The sequence below is a fragment of the Daphnia carinata genome, chromosome 2 (genome assembly GCF_022539665.2).
Source record: "Daphnia carinata strain CSIRO-1 chromosome 2, CSIRO_AGI_Dcar_HiC_V3, whole genome shotgun sequence".
Classification (NCBI taxonomy): Eukaryota; Metazoa; Arthropoda; class Branchiopoda; order Diplostraca; family Daphniidae; genus Daphnia; species Daphnia carinata.
Window position 1 is genome coordinate 2289389 of NC_081332.1, and position 24918 is coordinate 2314306.

Below are 24918 nucleotides of genomic sequence, written 5' to 3' on the forward strand. Positions count from 1 at the left end.
CTGTCAACGTTGCCATGACAAAATACTCGTCACTGGCAGTGTGGCAGACGAACCAACAAAAATCTGGACGTTGTGTTAAAACCTCGATTGAATTTAGTTTGTGTAAATGTGCATACGACTGCGCAAAATTGTCTAATTCTTTAGTTTATCTTTTCTGTAAACATGGGTGGAAAGGATAAAAAAGGACCTAGAACCAAAGGGAACACAAAGGTATACATTTACTGTTATTTCGCTTCGTAAGGCATATCAACACCGTGGAACGAAAAATATGTCTAATTTTTTTTAGCCCTCAAGCTCCGGAAGAAGTGCGGAGCTGTTAGGTAATGTCACTGAGTTCGTAGGATTCAGTGGCCTGCCTGAAGGTTCCTATGTCCCAGTTATTGGAGCAAATTCCTTGGTTGAGGATGCATCTGCAGATTCAAATATTCCAGCAGATTTCCGTCTAAGTCTGAGAAAAATGGGAAAGCGTGATTCTACAACAAAAATCAAAGCTCTTCAGGAGTTCAACGAACTGTGTGAGGAAAATTCCCTTGAAACTCTAAAAACTATTCTGCCATTCTGGCCCAGAATATTCTCACGTCTTGCAGTTGATGGAGATCGTAGAGTGAGGGAATATCTTCACAAATCTCATTTACAGTTGACAAGTCAACTGGGGAGAAATTTGGCCCCTTATTTGAAAGAAATGATGGGTGCCTGGTTCACTTCTCAAAGTGATACTTATGCCCCTGCAGCTTTTGTAGCTGCGCATTCTCTTAAAACTTGTTTCCCTGGAGATAAATTTTCTGATGCTATAGCATTTTGCCACAATGAAATAATGGATTATATTAAAGATTCAATTCTCAAGGAAAATGATTTTTCAGATGAGCAGAAAGAAAGGATAACAATCGGTGGTATTGCCGGCTATTCTCTTTTGCTTCAGCAAGTTAAATGTGATGTTCTGGAATCGGAAAAATATCTCCTCCGACACAGTGAAATGTGGAAAAACGCAAATCTGTACAAAATTGTAGAGCAAAATAAGAGTTTGCCCATTAAGCAAGCATGGTTTGGTCTCATTTACAGTGTGGTCCACTATTTACCGGAAGTAGCAAAAGGTATTTTTCATTATGATAAGGTTACAAGATCAGAATATGTTAATCTATTCGTGCTTTAACGTAAATATTTACAGAAAATTCCAAAAGGTTATTGCCTTCAATTTTTAAGGTAGGGTAAAGATTAACTTGAAATAAGTTTTAATCGCCTCCGTTTCATTGTGGTTGTAATACATTTTAATAGTTCTTGGATGATTCCGAATCAACATCCCAACCGGCATTGTGGGAAACAACTTTAAAAATACTGTTGACAGTAGAAAATGCATCAAGTTACGTCAACCTTTCCTCCCATGCGACCCCAAAATTTCTGAATCTTCTTCGAAATGCTTGTTCAGGAAATGCACGCAAAATTGGTCCTCTAATAGTACCATACGTGCGATTGTTAAGAGAACACAAAGAAAACCAAAGCCAAACAGAAGAATTCGATCGGCAAGTGATCGAGGCACTATTTCAAGGCCTCTTATGCCGCAGCATTTTTAACAGCAGTTTGGAAGCTTCCGCCCTATCGGAGTCGTTGTTTCAGTTGTTAGACTACATAGCCAAAGCCAGTGGTGATTCTCCTCACTTTAAAGAGCTTCTTCAAAGCACAGTAATTTCTTTGAGAAATTCTATTAACAATGTATAAGACTAAGATATATATTTTTTCATCGGTAGGTAATACCATCTCTTGATTTAATGGTTAAATCAAAATGCAGCGAACTGGTCGTATCCGCTGTGATACGTCAGGTGACGGTGACTCTTACTTGTTGGTTTAGAACGGATGAAAGCGTAGCCAATGTTTTCTGGGAACTCCTAGACAATTTTATCATGAGTTTAATTACTCAATCGTCGGATCCTGATGCCTCGCTATTCGAGAATGTTGCATTGATTATCTTGGTGTTGATGGACGCACATTCTAAACTTGACAATCGGACAAAGATGAATAGACGATGCATTCGCATCCGTTTTGCCGATACCACTACGGAAGACATGAGTAAAGGACAGGAGACATCACCGGCTCATGTACCAGAGATGCCTCTTCTCTTTCGAGAGAAAGTTGTGGCAATGAGCATTTTAGTCTGTAAAGATGCTTTGAAACGTCTTGAAGTATCCGATTGTGAGACATCCCTGCGTCTTTTCGCCTCTCTGATGCGCTGTGACGATATTTTGCGTGGGTTTTTGGCTGCCGAAAGTGCCAGCTCAATCGACAGCATGTTGTCTTCCATCCGGAGAATGTTGCAAAAATTACGAGATAAGAATACGTCCTTCTTGTTCTTCACAATATTGGATGTCATGGACAGTGAATTTAGGTTAGAATTTTTTAAATCTAATTTTGCATAATCTGCAACCATTAATATTTCGACTTTTTACATTCAGGTGTATTATTTTGGAAGACCTAGCCACCGACGAGCAAACGTATGAAGTCATGGTGTCCACAGCACTTGAAAGCTCAGAATTGTCTCGAAAGCAGGTGGTTTTAGAATGGCTTCGAAGCACAGATGTTGGTGATTTGCTCATTTCTACAGCTAAACGTGTCGGTGTATATTTCAACGAGGACGAAAACAACGATTTTGCATGGAGTTTACTCCGTGCAGCTCTCGCTGCCAGGCAACCCTCAAGCCAAGGTAGTACCATTGAAAATTTCAAAAAAAGAAGTTCCATTTGTATATATATTATCCATCTATTTTAGAACCATTGCTTCCAAAAGTACACATCGGTGGTATCATGGAAGCATTTATTCAAGCATTCTACGCCGAACACGCTGACGAAAATTTCATCGACACGTTTGTTCAAAAGCTTTCGAGTACGCTAAAGCCATCTAGTCAGTCGAACTTCTTCATTGATCCGTCCGGTGAATGGCTCGTCTCTCTGGTCACAGTATTGTGCTCTTCCGTGATCATCCAACCGACATCTGCCAACATCTTATTGGAGTTATGGGAAAAGGGAGCTAGTTACGCGATACACTCTCGATGCCAATCAGCTGTCGCCATAATTAAGAACAACTTAACCGCAATACCCGAGTTTAATGTGGCAGAACGCTTGGTTGACATTTTTCAACATGTTTTAGAGTTGGAATTAACGCAGGGTGATCATGAGGCATCCCACTTGTTGGCACGTCGCGTTCTGCTGTCAGATAGCGAGTGGATGAATTGGATGAAAGAGGCGAGTTGCTGTGATTTGATGACCAAAGAAATTATGAATGGCCGATATTGCCATTCTAATCCTATAACAAATAATTTCAAGACACTTCAGCTTAAGAACTGGTACGGTCTCCTGAACGCAGCATTTGTTGTCTCGTCTATTGTAGTTCGTAACCAACACATGTTTGAGCAAGATAGAAATGGTTTAATACCATATGTTTTCTATGCAACCGCCGTTGCTGATATCCTTTTGGAAATTAATAGAAAGCGCATGAAGGTAATGTCAGCAATAATTAGGCAGATTGTTTTTATAATTAATTTTTCTTCTTTTTTAGGATGACACATTAGGCGACATCGATAAAATAAGTGGCGCGTTGGAAAGCAATGCAAACAGTTTACTATCATCTTGTTCCGATCAAGAACGAACAGAGGTATTTAGAAAAACACTTCTAAATTCCCGCCAATACCGCTGGATTTGGTGCCTTGCTGCCAGGAAATTGCAATCTGTGTTGCAGCAAAGCTTAGAGGAAACCGAAATTACAGAAAACACCGTGATGATATTTTGCAACCCGAATGATGAAAATCTAAATAGGATCACCCAAACGCAGATCGCCAAACTTTCAGCCATTTCGTCTGATGATTGGGCTGAATCATTTCAACTCTTAGCCTCAATTCGTTTCCTTTTGGAGAAATTGGCGGCCAGTGCTAACGATGATACTTTGATTTCAGTTGCCGAATCGGTTAAAATTCTGCAATCGTGGCAGTTGAAACACGATGAAAGTTTTCTTTTCGGTCAAGATTTGAAAATGATTTCACGAACGGAATCGTCTGTCAAAGCAGTATGGTCAATCATCGAAGTCATTCGGCTTTTGTCCACCATTGTTGAATTTTACCCATACAAACTTGAGCATTCCTCGTGGGATTTCATCTTGTGCTCCATGACATCGTGGTGCACAACGTTCGAAGAGAGCTGGAGTGGTTTGTCCGCGCTCGGCCAACATACCAATCCAATATTGCTTTCGTTCACCGTCGCCCTCAGTCGTTTGATTCAGAACTGTGGTGCCCTCATCGCTGATGTCGATAAGAAAAAAGAAGAATCAATCTCAAGTTTACCACCTAATTTGGCTTCAGAATGGAACGACGTATTTTCTGATGCAGCGTACAACGCTATCCTGCCAATTTTTTTCATACAATCGAGATCCAACAATGTGTCACATCTTTCGTCTTTCTGTTTGATGGAAGCCATGGCCTTATCAGTTCGCCATGTGCCAGTGAAGCTTCTTCATCAACCTACTGAGATGCTGTCACCTCTTCTTTTAGCTAAACATTCGGCTATCCAATTTGCAGCCCATGGCTTAATTTCTAAGTACGTAATCATTTAAATCTTTTTATGAATAGCATTTTCCTAATGTGTTAACATTTATAGACTACTTCCCGAAATCATATCTGCTGAAGCAACCAAATGTAAAGAAGAATTAGACGGAGATCAAGAAAAAACTGAGCGATCTCCTCCTCCAGCGCTCTTGCTTCCTATAGAAAAAGCCAATCTGGAGGATCTTGACGAACTTCGTTGCGGAGATTTGCACACCGTTGAACCCTACAGCCAGGAATGCCAACAAATATTAGGTTACTTCTTGGGTTGGGACCTTATCCTTCGTCTGTGCGGAAGTTCTGATTCAGAATTGCGCTATCAATACGCATCCTATTTGACCAACTCCAAACTCATTTCGCGGCTAATGGACATCTTGTTTTGCATCATACCGCATGCCACCTTCCAACAACAAGCCAATCTGGATATGGAATTTCGACCTGACATTACGTTGACTGAAAAAATCATCCAGGATATCGCAATAATGATTTACTCTTCTGCACTGAGGCATCTTCCTGCCGTCGTTAGACGGTGGTGTAACAATGCAGATAAAAGAACGGCCAGCTTAGTTGAGAAATTCACATCTCGGTAATTTGTTCTACAGTCGATTTCTTTTTGTTGACGTCTGTCTAATGTTAATTTGTTTTTATTTTGACACAAAGGTGTGTTAGCCCGGTTCTGTGTTCATTAGATTTGCAGTTTTGCACGAAAACGTGGGATAACATGACAGTTCGTGTTCGGCCCACGGCTAGAGAAGTTATCGCCACTTACAAACTGAATGAAGAAGGCTCCATGGAACTGATAATGCAATTACCCGCCAACTATCCGTTGGGGAATATTGTGGTAGAGACTGGACGTAAAGTGGGAGTTACCGCAAACCAATGGCGGAGCTGGATATTACAGTAAACATTTTAATTTAATTGTCTTTGCTTTTTATTTGAAGAAACTTTTCTAATCTTTCTTTTCGTTTCCTTCAGATTGCAGACTTTTTTGATGCAACAGGTTTTTTACAGTTTATCTATTTTCAATTTAATTTAATTTCGTCATAACATTTTCTGGTGTTCTCCACTTCTAGAATGGATCGATATTGGATGGTCTCACCCTGTGGAAACGCAATGTTGATAAAAGATTTGAAGGCATTGAAGAGTGCTACATTTGTTATTACGTACTGCACGGTTCGAATTATCAGTTACCGAAGCTGAGCTGTCGCACATGCCGCAAGAAATTTCATGCAGATTGCCTTTACAAGTGGTTTAGCACGAGCAACAATTCAACGTGCCCGCTCTGTCGTAACTTGTTCTAAACATATTCTTTGTTTTGCTTCACTCGTTAAGCGTAAATAAGATGAGGTAATATGGGAACAAAAACTATAAAGCGGAAAAATGTATTCCTTGCAAAGTGAAAATACAAAGTTTTAAGGTTCGGGATTTAAAATGGAAGGAATACCAGATTGTTCGACTTCTATAAAATACATTACCATGGGAATGCAAGTGTTGTAAGTGAATTCCGTACCCTAAAATGGAACATCGTCTTATGCGAAATTTGGTCGGGTATAACGTTCGGACGCAAGGCACACTATCACTCATTAGAAGAAAAAAACAAAAGATACGGCAATTATCTTTGAAAGTAATTCATGGACCGTAAACATTTTGGATGGGATTTCCCAGAAAGAACGCTTTATTCTACTAATCGAAAAGTCCCGCACCAACTGATATCGTGCTTGGTATTAAAGCACCGCCTCTCATTCATTTATGTATAAGCATGATTACCAGTGAAAGGAGTCCGATAAATCTCAACGAAAACGTAACTCTTGTTATCAAATTCAAAGAAAGTTACACCACGTTTAAATTAAATTCGGGCCCGTAATATGTTAAGAATTTAGATAGTAGATGTCGTTGTAGTGCAGGAGACTTGGGTGTTTCCTTGTTATGTCAATTTAAGGCCATGCGAGCAAGTGGTATGGATGCGTAGAGAAATTAACATTCACGATATACATGTAACGTGAAAGAATCTCAAGCGAATCATTTTATCAGTTCCTCACTCCACATTAGAAAATTTGCTTTTGAAAATGAGTTCCAAGAAATTAGCCATGTATGTGTGTGTTGCCTGGATGATGGCGATCTTCGGATCTTCTTTCGCCACAACTTGCCCTCCAGATTTCGGAGGTCGCTGTATTTGCGGAAAAGCAAACTATAATGGCAGACAGAGATATTTGGTAAATTGTACCAACACTCAATTCAATGATGCTGCTATGCTTGAAAAGTTACCAGTCCAAACTGAGGTAGTAATTTTCACAGGTAAGCTTTGTTGTAGTGATTATGTTTTCTTTTGTTTAACTAACACCTTTTTATACCCAGGAAACAATGTCACTAGTATGCCTTGGAATGTATTTGGGAAAATGAATGACTACCCATATCTTGAAGTAATTGATATGACCAATAATAACATACAAGAAATCAAGGGAAAAACTTACCACCATGTCCGAAATGTGAAAACTCTGATTTTGAATCACAATCAGCTAAATATTACAGGAGACAAGACACACCCTAGAATCTTCTCAAATTTTGTGAATTTGGAATCTCTCCATTTGACTAATGCCTTTTCAGAGAGTGTTGATTCAAAGGAATATTTGGTTGCCTTGGAACAAATATTTGTTGGATCTAACCTGACAAAATTAGCTAAAGTGCATTTGGAGCAAAATGAAATCTGGTCGATAAAAAACCCAAACATCTTCTGCACTCTGCCATCATTGATGGACATTCAGCTTGGAGATAACAACATTTCCGACATCAGTTTCAATGTTGGCTGCATACATAACCTTAGATTTATTGATCTAAGAAATAATAAGATTCATAGCCTGTCCAACAATACACTTGCCATGTTTGAAGAGCTACCAGACCAAGGTCTAGGAGTCAAATTAGATTTGATGGTAAAAACCTTAAATTGCTCGTAAAAAATTCAAAATCTAAATGTTGTCTTTTGTTTTTAGGGCAACCCTTTCGTTTGCGATTGCCAAATAGCTGATCTTTTGAATTGGCTCCGGACTACTAAAGTTGATGTACTTGAAAAAGAGTCCTACATGTAAGGAAAACTAAATAATGTTTGTCAGTATTTGCCTTATTGTTATTGGTCCTTTTTGTCATTTAGATGCTATGATGGTCTTCCAGCTTCAAATGCTAATGAGCAATTGTATAATGTGCACCAAATTCAATGTGCTTTTGCCCCAAAACAGGTAAGCTCACTAGGCATCTATATTTTGCCTTAGAGTATTTCAAATAAACCGTTCTCCATGTGGTTGCACCGCTAACCGAATATATCTTCTGTTGGCAGGAATATCAAGGAACCACAGTTCTACTTGGAATACTTTTATTCTTGATGACTTCCTTGATCCTCATCATTGGTTATATGAACTTCACCAGTGTTCGTACTGGTACTATGGCTTTATGGGAAAAAGTGGTTCATAGGGGCCAGTATACCCACATTCTTAGCAAACCGGAGGAACAAGAAGTTCATGTGTAGTAAGCCATTCTTTGAAAACAGCATTCCGTTCATAATTTCCGTCCATTTTTTATATTCCTCCTATTGAAATCTTGATGCAATGACATTGGCGTTACTAGAAGCCACCCTTGCCATTGCCGTTAATTGTTGTAATGGCGGATTTTAAAAATTGCACAGCTATAGCTAGATATTTAGAGATGCCGACAACTACCGTCATACGCTACATAACTACTTTCTTATGCAATCATGTCTTATTTTCTGATTCAGCCTGTCCTCAATCTTAGCGTATGGTTCATGAAGACCGCCAATTTTAACGGTCGACGAATTACGTTCAAAGATAGTTGCCATATCTTTTTTTTTCTAACGAGTGATAGTGTGCCTTGCGTCCGAACGTTATACCCGACCAAATTTCGCATAAGATGATGTTCCATTTTAGGGTTCGGAATTCACTTACAACACTTGTATTCCCATGGTGGTGTATTTTATAAAAGTGTTCGAACAATCTGGTATTCCCTCCATTTTAAATCCCGAACCTTAGAACTTTGTATTTTCACTTTGCAAGAAATACATTTTTCCGCTTTATAGTTTTTGTTCCCTCATCTTATTTACGCTTGACGAGCGAAGCAAAATAAAGAGTATCTTTAACTTTCGCATACCAATTTCAAAGGCTTTTAAATATATCTGGTAGCCACGATATGGTTGCCAATCTGTTACAAATTAGATCAATTCTTTGCTTAGTGAATCAAAACTGTTCCCTTCCTAATAATATTTGTACTCACTCTTCCTAGCAATAAAACTTCACAATATACACTCCATGTTTCATTACATTTTACAAACAGTGTTTTTATTAGCAAACTTTGCCTCAAACAAATACTAACTAGCCTGTGCTCCTCCAGTTTGAGAAAGATGTTTTATCACATCTACCCAATCAAAACCTCTGATTTTTTCTCCTTTTCCATCCATTCTATCCCACTGCCGCCTTTTTTGAGCTTTTGTAAGTCCAGAACGGCGATCTTTATTATCTTTGGAAGAGGGCTCAACCTGTAAATAAAATTTTGGGTGTAATGGACGAAAAGCTCATATTTAAATTAAACAGTTTACCTTATCATCAATCTCTAAGTTAGCTACATGGCTTGTACATGTATCCAAGTTCAATGGCTGGTCAACTAATAATTCCTCCAAATTTTCCTTAACCCATTCAATAAGTGTGTAGGTCATGGCTGAACCAATATTAGCATCTGCTTCTTTCAATAGTTTGAAAATGATATTTTCTTTGACACTGGGTTGCCTAATATGTAAAAAATATGCAATTTAGCTCTGCAGTTGTTTTATCCTTTGGCATACTGTAAATTACTAAGTCTTACATATGTTTGTTGTAAAAAGCATCCAGGCTGATGATGGGTAAACTTTCTGGATAAGATTCAGGCCAGCTAATTTCTAACACAAAGGAATGAGGATCACCTTCAGTTCCATACTGTAAAAAAAAAACAGTTAAAAAAAAATAAAAATGAAACCAAAAATCATTAATAATAATAACAATATAACATTTTTAAGTTTCAGGTATGAAATGATGTTTTTCAATCCTGGTAGACACCAGTAGCTATGGCAGTATGTAGAAAAAGATTTCATCACAAGTTTTCTTGTACTTTCACCTGGCTACCTGTATAGTCAAATTAAAAATATGTTATAAGATAATGTTACCTTGTATTGGAACGTCTTTGCGTTCATTTCCTTAAAATTTGCATCCCCTTCATAAATTGACTTCAGAACTTCTAGTTCCTCCTCTTGGTTTTCAGAATTCATTGTCACAAAGTTAAAAAAATCATCAACTTGAACGTTTATTTATTTTGTGAAATACCACTAAGCGGTATTAAATCTAACGTGATAATGTAACCAGCTGGAGAAAAAACTAACATACGAAAAACTTTATTTTTCTGTTCTATGTCTATTTAAACTTCGAAGGCCTTTTGGCATTTTTGTTGACACTATCTAGTAGTTAGTGTCATAAACTCATAACAGGTGGCGTCTATAGACAATTTTGAAAAATAACGATGAAGGAAAAGGTCTGAAGTTGTTGGTCAAGGTGTTGGCCTGAAGTTGATAGCTGCCTGAATTGAAAGCCAAGAACTCGCGTGGATTGATCGGTTGATGACCGCCATCGAAAAACCTTTGCATTATTAGTTTATGTAATCGCTATTGGCTATCCTAAGTGATTTACAACTATCACTACTAGTGGTGAGTTTGTTTGTGCTTGTATTTCTTAAATATACCATTATTGTGTTTGTGTACTCGTACTTATAGTGTTATTGAGATGTAACCATTACGTAGGATTACCGATATAACCGTTAGTAAATTTAAAATTTGGTTATGTTCATTGAATTGGTTTGACAAAAGACATGAACTAATTTCCCCTAGCTGGCTGACACTGTTTATTGCACATAATATTCTGATGTTTGGTGATTTCCAGATAGAAATCAAACAAACATGTACAACGGTATTGGACTGCAAACTGCCCGTGGATCTGGAACAAATGGTTATGTTACCAGGAATCTAGCGTTTGTACACTCCACGAAGGATAAAGTTAAATACAAAACAGAGGAAGAGATACAAAAGCTAGATTCCATTTCACACAAAAAACCAAATCTGGAGATTTTGGACCATGAACGGAAAAGGAAACTGGAGCTGAAATGTCTTGAATTGAGAGAAGATTTAGAAGAGCAAGGGTGAGTTAATTCATTTATTACCAAAGCTGTAGAAACTGCTATTATACATAGCACTAGTTGAAATGAAATGGGTCTTTTACATGGTAAATGTATGAAAACTGATTGATCTTGTTACACTACTATTGCACCCGATTCTTAAACCAAGATGTGGGATTCCTAGAGGTAAGATATCTTTTTTTAAAGGTTATGATATACAGTTTAGTCCCATTGAAACGGTATTTGGTTTAATTTGTCAACTTGTATTCTGTTAGAATAATATAATGTGATTGTGAATAACTTTATATTCAGGTAAAAGAAAATTGGTTCATCGTTGTATAGTTCTTATTTATGGTTGGATGACTTTTGAAATTTCGTTGCATTTTATAATTATCTTTTTCATATTTTCAGGATAGACGAGGATATCATTGAATCGAAATTAGCCGAGTTCCGTGCTTCGTTGGTGCAGAAAGATGCAGAAAACGGCAAAGATACAACAACCTACGAAACAGATGAATATGGCCGGGTAGTGTAAGTACTGTGTAATTTAACAATCGATCAATGCATGTAAAGCGCGTGCGCTCTGAGAAAAATCAATCGTGCTTTGACGGCATGCGCAGTCGTTAGGGGGGGGGGGCAGAGGAGGGAGAGCAGTCTTGGCTTGGACGTACTATTAGACTAAGGATGTTTGCGATCTATCGGGACGCTTCGTATTTTCATTTAGTGATAATGGTGTAACTTCATTTTAACTTTTTTGTGACTTTCCAGTCTTCCAATTTAAGTGCTCCTTAGGCTCATTAATCTTAAATGTAAAGTCAAGGGAATCAGTCTTCCATTCTCGTAGCCTTTGGTTTAAAATTGTCTATCGTCATATCCAATCTTATTATGTCATATCCTTCATCTGAGCTTTTCCAGCGGGTTTGGCAAGAGGCAATACGCGTTGTATTGCTCCAACACCAGGTGACTGATCATTTTCATGATCCGGTTATCCACCAACCGGGAATAACGAGCAAAGGATTGGTTAATCCCATTAGTGGTTTAATAAAATGTCCCTGTCTCATGACACATGCACTTCTCTTTCCTGGCGGTTCCGTAAAAAAGCGCAAACGAAAACGACGTAAAAAACGTAGACAGATAAATTGTAACGAGAAAGTTTCGATTGTTCGTTCAGTTCGGTAATTATTTTCTACGCTAAACTCAAACCATTTGCACGAATTTTCTTATTCTTTCTTATTTTAACTATGTATGTCAATAATTAATTATATGTACCATTTTCCTTATTGCAGTGTCCGGGAAACTCACCAGATTGCTGCTGCTCAAGAAGAGAAGAACCGTAGTCTTCGCCAGGCATTTGGAATTAGCGAATATTTCGTTGAAGGAAGCAGTTTGGATCCTAACCGCAAAGTGCGCGAATCTGCCGCGAAACAAGCAGCTGAGCAAAAGACGTACACCATCGTTCGCACTCCAAGTCCAGAGCCCCAGGAAGAATCCCAGGTTACCGAAGTTGCTTCTGTTGCACCGCCTAAGTCCAAAAAAAGCAAGAAATCGAAGAGCAAAAAAAGTAAGAAGAGTAAGAAGAAAGTGGATTCAGAATCAGATGATGAAGAAGGTCAAGAAGAACCTAAAGAGAAAATCAAATCGCGAAAATCTCTTGATTCTTCTGATACCAGAAAATCCGATTCCAAACACAACGATCGCCCTGTAAGTCGTACAGAATCTTCGAAGCCATCACGCCATCGTCATGACACTCCAAGTCCTCCTCGTCGGCGCGCAGGGGACGAATCACAAAATCGTAAGCGCCGTGCAAGTTCAGAAAAGGAAGAAGAGAATCCCAGTCGAGGTAGACGGGATGAAGTTGAAAGAAAGAAAACTAGAGAAGATGCCCAGTATAATGACGAAAAAAGGGATAGTTCCAGCAGTAGGAGGGAAAGTCGTTATGCCCGTTCTTCTTACAGATCGCCGGAAAGAAGCAACAGAAATGATTCACGAAGTGATAGAGACCGCCGCGATAATTACCATTACTCCACACGTCGCGAAGATAGCAATCGACCCGATATGTCAAGGAGTGGGCACAAAGAAGTCGAAAGAAAACAAGACGAGAAAGAGAATCGTGAAGTTCAAGGACGCGCACAGTCGAAACCGTACGTCACAGAAGATCGCGGTCGTCGGGAAACTGAAAGGCCTTCCGACTTGGTAGCGAACAAAGCAATGGACGAGCCGGTGCAGTTAATTGAGAAAGTTGCAACTTCGAAACCAGAGGAACCATCCGTTGTGGAGCAAAAAAAGAAAGAGATGACTACCAGTCAACAAACGGAAAAAATGAAAGCTGATTTAGCCAAACTAGGATCATTCATCGACCAAATTGGACGATCGAAGAAGAAAAAGTCTCGACATGATTCAAGTCGATCGTCATCTTCTTCCAGTTCATCGTCAAGCTCTGACTCGTCCGACTCGGATGATACTTCTTCTTCTGACTCGGATTCTTCTTCTTCGTCCTCATCGTCGTCGTCATCCTCTTATTCATCCTCATCGTCGTCAACACCGTCAAAAAATTCTGCTCCTCGTTCCAAAGATAAACGTTCACCATCTCCCCCACGTCGATCAGGTTCGCCCAGCTGGAAGGACCGTAGGCGTATCACCAGGTACAAAGACTCGAAGCGATAAGCTTTTTTACACACCTTTCGTATTGACGGAGCCAAATTGGAATTCGAATAATTTTTTCAGTTTTTCTTGTGTCAGTTGTTTCATGCTTTAATCGATTGACGTAAATTCGTTGTATTGGATTTTTTTTTTCAACCTTTTTTCAGCTTCATTCTCCCTTCACTCCATTTGTAGACGCATGATTTTCGTCTATTGATTTTGTTCGCATCAGTTGGCAATTTATTTTTTAAATACAATTTTGTGTTTACCTCATGGTACGTTTTATTTTGTTTTCTTTTTTTCTTTTTCTTCCTAGTTTCTGTGTATGTATTTTATAATTCTTCTTTATGTTGGGGTTATGTTAAGATGGCCCAAAATAGTTCTGCTTCCCAGACAGAAACAAAGGTATACTCTTATCTATTTGCTTCCTCGATTTTCTTAGCGACTTTTAATGGGATGTGTCTCCTTAGAACGGCAAGGTAAGATAAATGTTAAAGATAAAGACAGAAGATTCGCATTCAGTTTATTCTGAAATGTGAATATGAATGCTAGATTTAAGTTCAACGCCGACTGCAATCTTTTTTCTTTCTTTTGTTTTTAATTATTATTATTATTATCATTTTCATTTGGGCCTTAATCCTTATGGACATTTAATGGGGATGTTTATCAGTGAACGGTTGACACTACTTTCACGTCGTACAGAATTAACTGAAAACGTTGAAGGTGTCCAGCTTTCACCGGCACATGTGTTGATAGATATTGTACACCTTGCGTCGTGGCAAATAACTTTAAATTAAATAATAAAAGCTCCTAGATCATGAAGTTTTATCAATGTTCAAACATGGAATGTATTATACTAACAGCTCTAAATCTTTCAGTGCCAGGAAAAAACCAGTTCCGTACCAAAGGGTAAACAACAAATGATACAACACAATAATTCAGACGTGTGCGTTTTTTAATGTAATTTTTTTTATGTTGCTAGTGTGCACCTGTGTGGAGTACGTCTAGCTCAACAGAAAGCATAGACTCTTCCTGGAGAAGCAATTCTAGTTCATCCAGTGGGCGCTTCCGGCGATCTTCAAGTCGTTCGTTCACTCGTTCAATTAGCCGTTCTTGTTCTCGTTCTCGCTCTCGTTCTAGTTCACCGAGTCAAAGACAAGAGCATTATCGTTACAGATCTCGTTCGTACTCCTCTAGCGACAGTTCTTCTCTGTTCAGTGTATCCTCCCATTCTACCGTTTTTGACCGATCTCCCAGCATTCTCAGCTGTTATTCTGTCAGCAGCACATCTAGTCATCATTCGAGTACAATCTATCGTCAGCGTTCAGTTCAAACATAGTCAACTAATCAACTCATACTACTCAATTCACGTATCTCTGAACGGAGTCTGAATCTCACACGCTTACTTAATAGTGTTGCTTTCGGTGGTCAACCATGGAAACCAAAGTCTTTCCCACTAACGTCATGCAGACAGCTACCATACTGTCTTGATATACCTTTTGTATTATTTCATTAAAACCAATGGATCTTGTTTCACATGAATTTTTATAACGAAGTGTCGGGTTGTATTCCAGGGTTGCTTATAAAGCTTCCTGGACGCTCAGCGTTCACACTATTGGATAATATGTATTTGTAGAGCGTTCACTCAGTTCATTGCAACACTATTAACAGATTGGTTGTATTGCGATGCTTGACTCTTTGCAAAAGTAAGTTTGTTGTTGCATGCTGCATAGCATTTTTGTTTTCGAGAATTTTTGTATCAATGTAATCTGTCTGGTTATGTGCGCTTTTGCATGAATCCTTTGATCTTATTGTAATTTTAGTCCCCACAACTAATGATCTCCGATTACTTTTCCAATTATTACCACATTCCTGATACTCCATCCTTACGCTTTTTCAATTATTTTGGAAGGCAATGAACATGCAATACTATGATGATCTAACCACCATTTCCACATAGGCTGTTTTTCTAACTGTCTTCACATTTAAAGTGAATTAATGCTAATTCCGTTATCGTTTGTGGCGTTCTGTTTGTGGCTTTATATGGTGTCATTGCATTTTATAGAAGGTGAATACATTAACTGAAAAATTCACGTATCACTACTTATAACAAAGTCATCATTTAAAATTATTCCACTACTTTTCTGGGGCTTCAAATGCCTTCTTGCTAGCACTTCTTTGTTTTTTTTTTCAAGGGCTTACAAACGTAAATCGCAAAGCCCTTGCGTTTAAAAAGATAAAAGCATGCTCAACATCCATACTGAAGGCATGTCAGTTTTCGCAACAAGTTGAAAAGCTTCGGAAGAGACATAGTTAAGTGTCATTTAAGAACACAAGACATTTGATGTAACGGCAATATGTCGAACTACAGCTTTTATTTGTCTACTATATAATAATCAACATCACAAGAATTACTTTTATTCCAAACATCTGTGGCAACTGAAATTGCGAAACGTGAGCACTATCGGAGCACAACACAGAAGGATGAAAACTTTATTGAGGGATTTTTCCTTAAACATGGCCAAACGCGACAAGGCAAATGGTGATTGGTCCAAATTTTTCTACACACAACACTGACACGAGACCCGTAGTACCAGGCAGGGTGAGCAGATTTCACTGTTCTACAGCTGTCTCAAGGAGTGTTAGTTGGTAGAATAACGTATTAGGTTAATTTTTTATTTAGTAGCACAAGTTTGTCAGCACAGTACGTATTTATTATCATCATGTCGGACCCTGGTGGATTTGATCCTTGTGAATGCCTGTGGAATCACGAACTGGCGATGCAACGTTTGATTTCCTTGGTATCTCAATTTTTAAACATTTGTTTTCATTTATAATGGCGTTTCTGATTGCGTGTCGGTCATAGCAAATAACACTAAGTTACAACATCAGCTTGTAAACATAATGTGTTAAAATTAAATGTTGTTATATTAGCTCAGATCATCACAGTCATACTGCACAGATAATGAATGTATTTCCGACCTTCCTGGATTGCAAGGACAGCAACAGGCTCATGAATCAAATATTCCTTTCTTAGTACTTTGTTGGGTTGTACTTGCAATGGCTTTGTTTTTTCTTCGACCAAGCTCAACAATGCGACAGGGTGATGTTAAACCAAGTGATAACCAGGTATTTCATACATATAAGAAATAAATTTTAATTGATTTGCGAATTAAGTGTTGTTTCAAACCAGGGACCTGGTCCACAGCCTCCTACTCCACCCCCAGCTGTGAATTAACTCTACAACGAAGTTCTATATACTATATATTGGAATCTTATTCTTCATATACAAATGTGAATGGCTGTATTATTTTTCAAATTTCATTCCAATTTTGGGGTATAATTTCTTACTTTAACCATTTATAAAATTATTTTCCCTGTTTTTCCCTCGGTTATACAGTACAATATTTCAGTTGGATGCTTGTTTTGTGGTTCAGGGGTATTTTTTTTTTGTTTATTTTTACCATGTAGTTAATCACTTGTACCTGAATGATTTTATTAGAGGAAGCATGTATTCCTCTTATTAATCGTTCCTTTTTAACGAAAAAGAAAGCAAAAACAAAATAAAAATACGTAAATTAAAAAAAATTTAATAAATGAAAAAAATAAAGTTTGAAAAAGATAAATAAACGACAACACAATGTTGTTTTCGATAACTATCAGCAACTCGAGGTGATAGAGATTATTCTACTATTTTTAAAAAACAACTGTTGCCTTTGGCTCCTGAGATCTCAAAATTTCTAGACAGGTATAGTATATGGTTAGCTGTTTGCAACAATGATGTTTATTCTGCTCAATGCTCCCAAAAGAGCAATGCTGTATATTTGATTGCAGAAATAGTGTGCGTAGAAAACAAGAAGGAGATTTAACGTGAGTAAAATACGATGAAAGTATGAAAATAATAGAAATAATTTCCTTAGTATTTATTTGCTGCTGAATTTTCGCTATCATTTGAAATTTATCTATGGTTATTTATGTTAATTTTTTATTGCTCAAATTCCTCCGGGTTAATAACGACAAATATGGAACATCTCCTTTTTTTTGTAGTAAATGGTATCAAGATGACACTAGCGTGCCAGCCTCGTCCATCCGTTTTTGGCGTTTATCTCCAAAACATTAAACTCAACGTGAAAAAAAACCTTAAGCCCAATGTCAAAGAAACCCAATTTTCGTGATCAGTGATCAATTTCGAATCGAAATAATGTGTGTTTAAGTAAATTTAGAATTTGCCGAAATTTGAAAAAGTGGGAAGGCTATAGCCTTCTTATTTTGACGAAAATCATAAAAAAGCGACATCTTTCAGGATTAATCAAAAATCACACAATAATCTTAAAATCGGACGCTTATACTAACTGGCGTGTTAGTTTTTCCTTTATTTATGAAGTTTTTGAATTATGCGCAATCAAAGTTGTTATAGCGCAACTACTTCAATATTTTAGATTACTCAAAAACCATAAATTCCACGCCAAATTAAATATCATTTACATTATTCTCGTTAAATTTGGAATCTAAATCGTGTATATTATTGATTATTGCGTTTTAAAAAAATTTTAAAGGAAAAGTCGGGCTTATTTTGTCGGGTTTAAAATTTCTGAAAAATTGAAAAAGTGGGAAGCCTTCCCATTTTTGCAATGTTTGGTGAAAACCCAACTTTAGATTAAAACACTTGGTTTCTGTTCGAAATTGAACGAGGAACACGGAAAACAGGTTTGTTCTGAAGTGGGATCATACATTGTGAACCAGTAGTTTTCCTGATTGAGTGATAGGAATTCCTTAATGTTTAAAAAAAAAGCTAGAAAAAATAGGCTATTGTTAAAAAATGCGGAGTCGCGCATTTCAGGATTTTTCATTGGCTTTTCCCAAATCAAAAAGCGAATGCAGGAGTTATTGAATGTGTTGAATTTACATCTGTGTCAACCGTAAATCAAATGCATCAACATTTTTTATTGTTTTCCTTTCAAGCAAGATCTAAAAAAGTTATATCGCTTATATCAATTTGTTTTTGACCCAAGGATATAGAAGAACTCAAATGTTTTTTTCCGCTGTAATCTTCATGTTTAAATTTACCTGTGACGAATGCGCTTGTATAAGGTTATGTTTTATTTAGATATGTCATATAAAATGCACTAGATTACCTATTACATATACGTGCATTTCCAAATCTTCAACGTCCTTTTGACGTATTTTTTCTTCTTTCATACCTTGCATTCCGGTTTTCATCCTATTCCGTCAAGCTAGTCATTATTCAGTTTATAGTATTTCAGCAAATAAATACTGTTTACCAGGCTTTTGCACAGAAGCGGTCGTTTTCCCGTATTGGTTTATCATCCAAAAATTTGAGATTTTTCTATCAAAATAATAGTCTTCAATTAAACAAATTTCGTGGCACTAATTTTTTAATGAAAACATTACACATTGCGTAGTTATCTCAGCACGATAGGATTCGAAATTCCTCACAAGGGGGTTTCCGTGTAAATACAGAACAGAGAGTTGACGGATCCTGATGAGTAGTCTCAACATAGTTTGAGAATCTTTTAACATATTTCGAGATAAGTCAAGTGTGCTCAAGGATGTGCATCTTGCCAGCGAATCAATGCCAGAAGTATCCGATAACTTGTTGCTTCCAACGTATAGCGTTGTTAAATTCGGTAAAACTTCTAAAACAATAAATGCCGTATTATCAGGAAGCCATCATTAATAAATTTGGTTGGAAAACGGAAATCTCAAATTTTGCTGCAGCTAACATGGTTCACCCTGGATAGATGATTCCTGACGAAACCTTACTGGATTCCATAACGATTGTGTAAAGGCCTTATTTTTGGGAGCAGCATGGCAGTGGTCAACGTAAAATACAATTACTTCTGTCCAATTTCGAATACAATTTTGAATATTTCTGGGTTTGGGTGGGTTGGATGGGCTTTTCTGGGTAAACTAGGGCGCCCCGTCGTCGTTTTTTCAAAGCAGTGGAGCGCTCCAAAGCTTCAAATTCGATATTTTATTTGAAATTCTATTAGTCCCATTATTTTTTTTATTGTATTCATTTTAAAAAAGAGCACATTTGCTTGTTTCGACAGTACTCTTCTTGCTTTTCTGCTACCACACTGTTGGAAAGAAGTGAGCGGAAACTTATCCATGAAGATCCATACCCAGCGACAACACAAAATTCTAGCCGTATTTTCGAAGTTTGGACTCTTACGCTATGTAGCTCGGCCTGTATGATAATAGGCCTCATTTTTTTTCCTTGCGTGATCAGCGTTTAGAAAATGCTGTACGTTAACTTAGAATTGTTCATAAACACCTACCTAATACATTCGTTTCCGTAAGTAAGTTATTTGAAACATCCAGGATGACTAGCTGTTCGAGGCATTCAATGCCTCGTAAATCCGTCAAACAATTATTCCGGATAAAAAGACACTTCAGATTTTTCATATTATGTAGTCCAGTAATCTTTGTTATACAATTGTGATCTAACCAAAGAGATTTTAACCCAACATAGTCCTCCAGTAATTCGATAAATTTGAATCCTAAAAGTGAAATACAAAACATGATACACATGAATTTTAAACATTTAACCATGGCCTAGTGTGGTTAGTAGGTGAATAACTAAAAACTAGCATAGGTTAGGTTTTTAATGAATCACGCATCAAATTAACCCATTTTACCCTCCCGCATTTTGCCGCCTATCGTTCACAACTGCTTTAAATTAAAGGCTGCTTAAAAAAAGCTTTAACGATTTTCGCGACGCCCGGAACTAGTTATTATTAAAAAACCTTATTACAGCTAATACAAATCACTATTAGCAAAATATATATTTATTTCCACTTAATTATAGCTTCTTTGTATTCGAATACGTAATGTTAGGAAGTAATAGAAATTGCTATTTTCGGATCCTTTTCTCGCAGTTTGCAAATTGCGAATGAAGAAGCGCTATCTTTGTGCCAAAATGGTCGTTAGCCCAGAAAACCTGAACTCTAATTGCGCTGTGTTGCAGATTCTATTTCGATTGTTCTATTACAAATTCTAGTTTTATTTGCTTTAAATCTTGACACAGTGTTATATCTTAACTTCTAGTAGTAAAAACGACCAGTTTGTGATACGAAGATGGCTAATTCGATGCTGAGCACCATTTTAAGTACAAAGTTTTCAATTTTTCTATCTTAAAGTTATAAAAGAGTTTTGTAGATATCGAGAAAATACCTTGATGCTGAAGGTACAATACTTCGTTCAGTTGGGGAGTCTGGTATAAGCCGTTTTTCCGACAGTGGTTGCGAAGCCATTTAGCTGTAATCCTGAAATTTTACGGTTTACTTTGAAAGTTATCATATCGTGCACTGCTAAAATGGTATAATTTGCTGATTACCGTGGAAATGTACTTTCGATGACTGAGGAATGCGAATCGATGCAATCCGTTTGTTCCATGACTTTTATTTACTTGATTCTTGGCTATTATTATCGACCAAACTGTTCTTCATAGGTTTCCCGTAAGGTGGCTGGCCCGTCACATTTCATGACGTGTCGCTGTCTTCGTATTTTGAATTGACGATTTGCTTTTTGACGAATTTTTTATTATTCGGTCTGCGGTACTCTAAAGTAATTATTAATATTTCGTATTTGACAGTTATGTGGTCATTTTTCAGTCGAGATCCTTCTAAAGAGTTCAATTATGAGATCCTGGAACAGGTCTCAGGGACAGAGGAATATTTGTTATGGAAACTTCACAAAGGGAAGAAAAAGGTGAGAATTACACTTTAATAGGGCAATATTGTGATTTCAATTAACACCTTTCATCTGCATTTCATCAGGGTACTGGTGAGTCTGTATCAGTATTCATCCTGGATGCAAAAACAAATGGAAGTGACACACAGATAGAGCTTGCCAAATCAGCTCTGAAAAGGCTAAAAACTCTTCGTCATCCTAACATTCTCACTTACATAGACAGCCTGGAGGTTAACAAAGCTTTTAAAAATCATATTTTGGTTTGCACTGATTTTAGTCTGCATTTCAGACAGAAAAATGTTTATATTTAGTAACTGAGTATGTAGAACCCTTGCAGTTCCATTTGAACAGTTACTCTACTGATTTTCCTAAATCAAAACAACAAAAAGAGTTATTCATAGCATGGGGACTTTTTCAAGTGGTGGTAAGGTGTTTGAATGGAAACAAAAGAAGCAATGATTTAACAGTTTTATCATTAGCGTGCTTTGAAATTTTTGAATAACGATGGGAACCTGCAACACAATTCCATTTGCCTTGGCAATATACTTGTAAACACTGCAGGAGGTGAGATACTCTATTATTATATTTTTAATGGATTGTTATTTTCTGGCTTTTAATGTTTGATCTGCTTACTTTTTGTACAGAATGGAAGCTTGGAGGTTTTGAAAATGCAACACCATCATCCCTTATGAATTCCTTACCAATCAAAATATTGCCATCCTTTGAAAAGTATGACCCACCAGAGAAAGTAGATTCATCTAAACTCAAATCTGCGACAAAATGGTATACCTCTTTTGTTGTTAATATCTCTACTCATATTGAACCTTCCACAACTTGTAATCTCCATGCCCATTAAGGTCTGCTGATATGTGGGGGTTTGGGTGCCTTATTTGGGAAGTATTCAATGGTTCACTTAAATCCTCTTCTTCATTGAAAGCAATAGGCAATGTAAGTACATCTTTAAATTCATGCATTTGTCATTATAATTTTTTGCATGCTAAGAAGCTAACTTAGTATTTTTTTGTGTGCAGATTCCAAAGCAGTTGGCATCGGTTTATTGTGAACTTGTTGGAGCAAATCCAAGTTCGCGTCCGAATCCGAGCGATGTCCTTATCATTTGTCGAAAGTCCGGAGGTTATTTTCATAATGATTTAGTTGAATGTCTTCTATTCCTGGAGGAGATACAAATTAAGGAAAACACTGAAAAAGCACAGTTTTTCAATAAGTTACCTTCACTTTTAGACAGCTTCCCAGAGAACTTATCTAGGTAAACTGTTTTCAAAAACGGAAAAAAAAATCTAAATATACAATCAACATCCTTAATTTACAACAGGCATAAAGTTTTGCCTCAACTTATCAATGCCTTTGAATTTGGTAATGCTGGGGCAGCTATCCTTACACCTCTGTTTAAGGTAACATCAGAATTTTTTTCTACCTTGTAGTGGGCTGTTTAACGATACATGTCTTTCCAGTTAGGGAGCCTTCTAAGTGAAGATGAATACCAAAAAAAAATTGTTCCGTGCGTTGTCAAGTTATTTTCGTCACCAGACAGAGCAACGCGAGTGCGATTGTTGCAGCAATTGGAACAATTTTCAACGCATCTTCTACCTGTTACTGTGAATGAACACATCTTTCCACACATTTTGAGTGGTTTCACAGATTCGAATCCAGTTATTAGGGAGCACACTGTCAAGGTATTCTATGGATCTCATATGCCCATTCTTTGTTCATAACATCAGGCTTGTTTTTGGTATTCGGACGATGGCCATCCTGTAGTCAATTATGTTTCTAGCGCCAAAGTTAAATTATAATAATTTGAATGTGGAAGTTCTTAAACACTTTGCCAGACTGCAATCGAAAGATGAACAGGTATTTTTGCTTTCCTTTTGCAACCATTATAATAAATTACCCCTTTAACAATTCCTTTTCTCATCACCTAAAGGGAGGTATTCGTACCAATACAACTGTCTGCCTTGGAAAAGTCGCTTCTTTTTTGCATCCGCAAGTAAGGCAGAAAGTTCTGGTTTCAGCCTTTACTAGGGCTCTGAGAGACCCATTTCCCCCAGCTCGAATAGGAGGTAAAATTCAACAAAAATTATCATTTAAAATTAGGCACAGTAAAACAACAAAGGAATCTCCTTTTTATTTTTTTAGGCATATTAGCATTGGCTGCCACCCAACAATATTATCTACTGAGCCAAATATCCCATCAAGTTTTGCCTGCTATGTGCGTACTGATGGGTGATCCTGAAAGAGAAGTGCGCGATCAAGCCTTTAAAGTCATTAAAGGCTTTATTTCGAAATTGGAAAAAGTATCTGAAGATCCGTCTCTGCGGGAGTGCATGGGTACAGCTCTTGATAGATACATATATTTTTCTTTCCGTTTTCCTAACATCGTTGGTCAATTATAATTCTGCCGTTGGTTATGATAGAGGCGGATGTCAATGCAAACGCCAGCCCAAATGTAACAGATATGGCGTCTACGTGGGCTGGATGGGCCGTCAGCGCAGTCACATCAAAATTCTATAAATCCCAAGGCAGCCAGTTACCTGATCAAGGATCTTCATTGCCAGCCGGCAGTCAAACAACAACGGGTGCGCGGAATCCATCTGCAGTTGAAACTACTGTTGAAACAAGAAAACGCCCTGATTCTGAATCTAATGAGGATTCTGTACAATGGGGAAACATCAATGTGCGTACATGCAATTTTAAGAGTTAATGTTTTTTGTTTTTTTTTACATCGTTTAACTATTTTTCTTTTGTAGGAACTTTCCTTAACCAGCAATACCGTGGATGATAAGGAAGACGGCGACGGATGGGATATTCAAGAAGATTGGGCTCCAATAGAAAATTTCGAACAAGAATCTTTTGCGACAAAGGCCACCAACATACGTGAGAAAGCTTCGGTACCCATGGTAAAAACATTTCTGTTCTGTTTTCGGTGTAGTATCGTCCACAAAAAAAAATCCATTTGGGTATTCAATTGATTTCAAGATTCGTTTTCACCGAATGGGATTAAGGGAGATCTGTAATAATCAATTCAAAATGCGGTTGGCGATCCTTTGGACGAATTCTCCTTGGCAAAACACGTTAATGAAGTATTTCTTTTTCAATAGAATACAAACCCAGAGAATGATGAAGGTGCTTGGGAAAGTACGTGGAACACCAACAACTGGTCTACTTCAGAAGGCAATGGTACGCAATTTCATTTACAATGTTAAGATTTTAGTCTGTTATTTAACGACTCGCGACTCACTTTTCGTTCGTAATCGTGTTCTTTAGATAAAGACGAGTCTCGAAAGAAACGCGAAGAAAAGCGCATTCTAAGGCAAAAAGAAATTGAAGCCAAACGTAGTGCACGCCAAGGAGCTAGCAGTGGAGGAGCATTAAAATTAGGTGGCAAAAGAATGTAAAACATCTGACCGATTCCAACTTACTATTTTTCATCTGGACGTTGTGCGTTTAAAAGTGAATGTATAATTATAAAAGCTGTGGGAAATTGACTAATGCTTTGTCCAAATTCCGGGAGTCAAACTCCCGGATTGAGGGAAGTGGCGTTCGCAAACCGAGCAACTCAAATTGCTTGTTATGACCATCGTGTTGCTTTCCCCTTCCTGGAATTTAGCTTAATGCACACGAAGTGTAATGTGTGTGCTGTATAGTACATGTGAATTCTTTTCAAACTTTTCTAAACACTAACTTTAATCGTCAAATGCCATCAATTCAGCATGTAGAAGTCTCATCATTTTTCCTTTTCTACCACTGCTTAACTTGCTATTTTTCCTGCA

General features: G+C 37.5%; 7 protein-coding genes across 10 annotated transcripts; 5 read left to right on the forward strand and 2 right to left on the reverse strand.

The window, feature by feature from the left end:
* Positions 1–25: 25 nt before the first annotated feature.
* Positions 26–16067, forward strand: LOC130685924 (E3 ubiquitin-protein ligase listerin-like). 2 transcript variants are annotated; one of them, XM_057509209.2, is made up of 12 exons: positions 26–210; positions 287–1091; positions 1166–1200; positions 1273–1677; positions 1743–2377; positions 2445–2692; positions 2758–3485; positions 3544–4574; positions 4635–5165; positions 5240–5479; positions 5555–5579; positions 5653–6000. In XM_057509209.2, exons 1-12 carry the CDS (start codon positions 163–165, stop codon positions 5878–5880), a joined length of 4959 nt encoding a protein of 1652 aa, XP_057365192.1. In that variant the 5' UTR covers positions 26–162; the 3' UTR covers positions 5881–6000. The 2 variants fall into 2 exon arrangements, with proteins under 2 accessions (XP_057365192.1, XP_059350076.1); XM_059494093.1 differs by lacking the exons at positions 5240–5479; positions 5555–5579; positions 5653–6000 and adding an exon at positions 16052–16067.
* On the forward strand, positions 6491–8659 carry LOC130685932 (trophoblast glycoprotein-like). The gene is made up of 5 exons (XM_057509225.2): positions 6491–6874; positions 6935–7506; positions 7567–7658; positions 7725–7809; positions 7908–8659. The coding sequence occupies exons 1-5, from the start codon at positions 6646–6648 to the stop codon at positions 8094–8096; spliced, it is 1167 nt and encodes a 388-aa protein (XP_057365208.1). The 5' UTR covers positions 6491–6645; the 3' UTR covers positions 8097–8659.
* Positions 8862–9984, reverse strand: LOC130685935 (RWD domain-containing protein 4-like). The gene is made up of 4 exons (XM_057509230.2): positions 9777–9984; positions 9440–9549; positions 9177–9363; positions 8862–9116 (listed from the first exon to the last, which is right to left on the reverse strand). Exons 1-4 carry the CDS (start codon positions 9876–9878, stop codon positions 8949–8951), a joined length of 567 nt encoding a protein of 188 aa, XP_057365213.1. The 5' UTR covers positions 9879–9984; the 3' UTR covers positions 8862–8948.
* Positions 10167–15505, forward strand: LOC130685927 (uncharacterized protein DDB_G0271670-like). Of its 3 annotated transcripts, XR_008999736.2 has the most exons (7): positions 10167–10310; positions 10543–10798; positions 11186–11305; positions 12061–13416; positions 13857–13893; positions 14293–14323; positions 14397–14469. XR_008999736.2 is itself a non-coding variant. In XM_057509212.2 (6 exons), the coding sequence occupies exons 2-6, from the start codon at positions 10560–10562 to the stop codon at positions 14751–14753; spliced, it is 2103 nt and encodes a 700-aa protein (XP_057365195.1). In that variant the 5' UTR covers positions 10167–10310; positions 10543–10559; the 3' UTR covers positions 14754–15505. The 3 variants fall into 3 exon arrangements, 2 of the variants coding, with proteins under 2 accessions (XP_057365195.1, XP_057365196.1); XM_057509212.2 differs by lacking the exon at positions 13857–13893 and having other exon boundaries at positions 14397–15505; XM_057509213.1 differs by lacking the exons at positions 10167–10310; positions 10543–10798; positions 11186–11305; positions 13857–13893 and adding an exon at positions 11423–11949 and having other exon boundaries at positions 14397–15505.
* LOC130685937 (small integral membrane protein 14-like) lies at positions 16043–16721 on the forward strand. Its single transcript, XM_057509232.2, has 3 exons — positions 16043–16215; positions 16349–16543; positions 16608–16721. Exons 1-3 carry the CDS (start codon positions 16138–16140, stop codon positions 16650–16652), a joined length of 318 nt encoding a protein of 105 aa, XP_057365215.1. The 5' UTR covers positions 16043–16137; the 3' UTR covers positions 16653–16721.
* Positions 16722–18362: 1641 nt separating this feature from the next.
* Positions 18363–20870, reverse strand: LOC130685934 (dynein axonemal assembly factor 1-like). The gene is made up of 7 exons (XM_057509229.2): positions 20775–20870; positions 20612–20703; positions 19717–19938; positions 18827–19071; positions 18697–18761; positions 18550–18635; positions 18363–18481 (listed from the first exon to the last, which is right to left on the reverse strand). Exons 1-7 carry the CDS (start codon positions 20831–20833, stop codon positions 18372–18374), a joined length of 879 nt encoding a protein of 292 aa, XP_057365212.1. The 5' UTR covers positions 20834–20870; the 3' UTR covers positions 18363–18371.
* Positions 20871–20900: 30 nt separating this feature from the next.
* Positions 20901–24813, forward strand: LOC130685925 (N-terminal kinase-like protein). Its single transcript, XM_057509210.1, has 16 exons — positions 20901–21148; positions 21217–21360; positions 21420–21554; positions 21610–21694; positions 21775–21913; positions 21988–22078; positions 22162–22397; positions 22464–22542; positions 22603–22824; positions 22907–22999; positions 23073–23208; positions 23285–23476; positions 23563–23822; positions 23896–24045; positions 24247–24325; positions 24413–24813. Exons 1-16 carry the CDS (start codon positions 21035–21037, stop codon positions 24541–24543), a joined length of 2286 nt encoding a protein of 761 aa, XP_057365193.1. The 5' UTR covers positions 20901–21034; the 3' UTR covers positions 24544–24813.
* Positions 24814–24918: the final 105 nt, after the last annotated feature.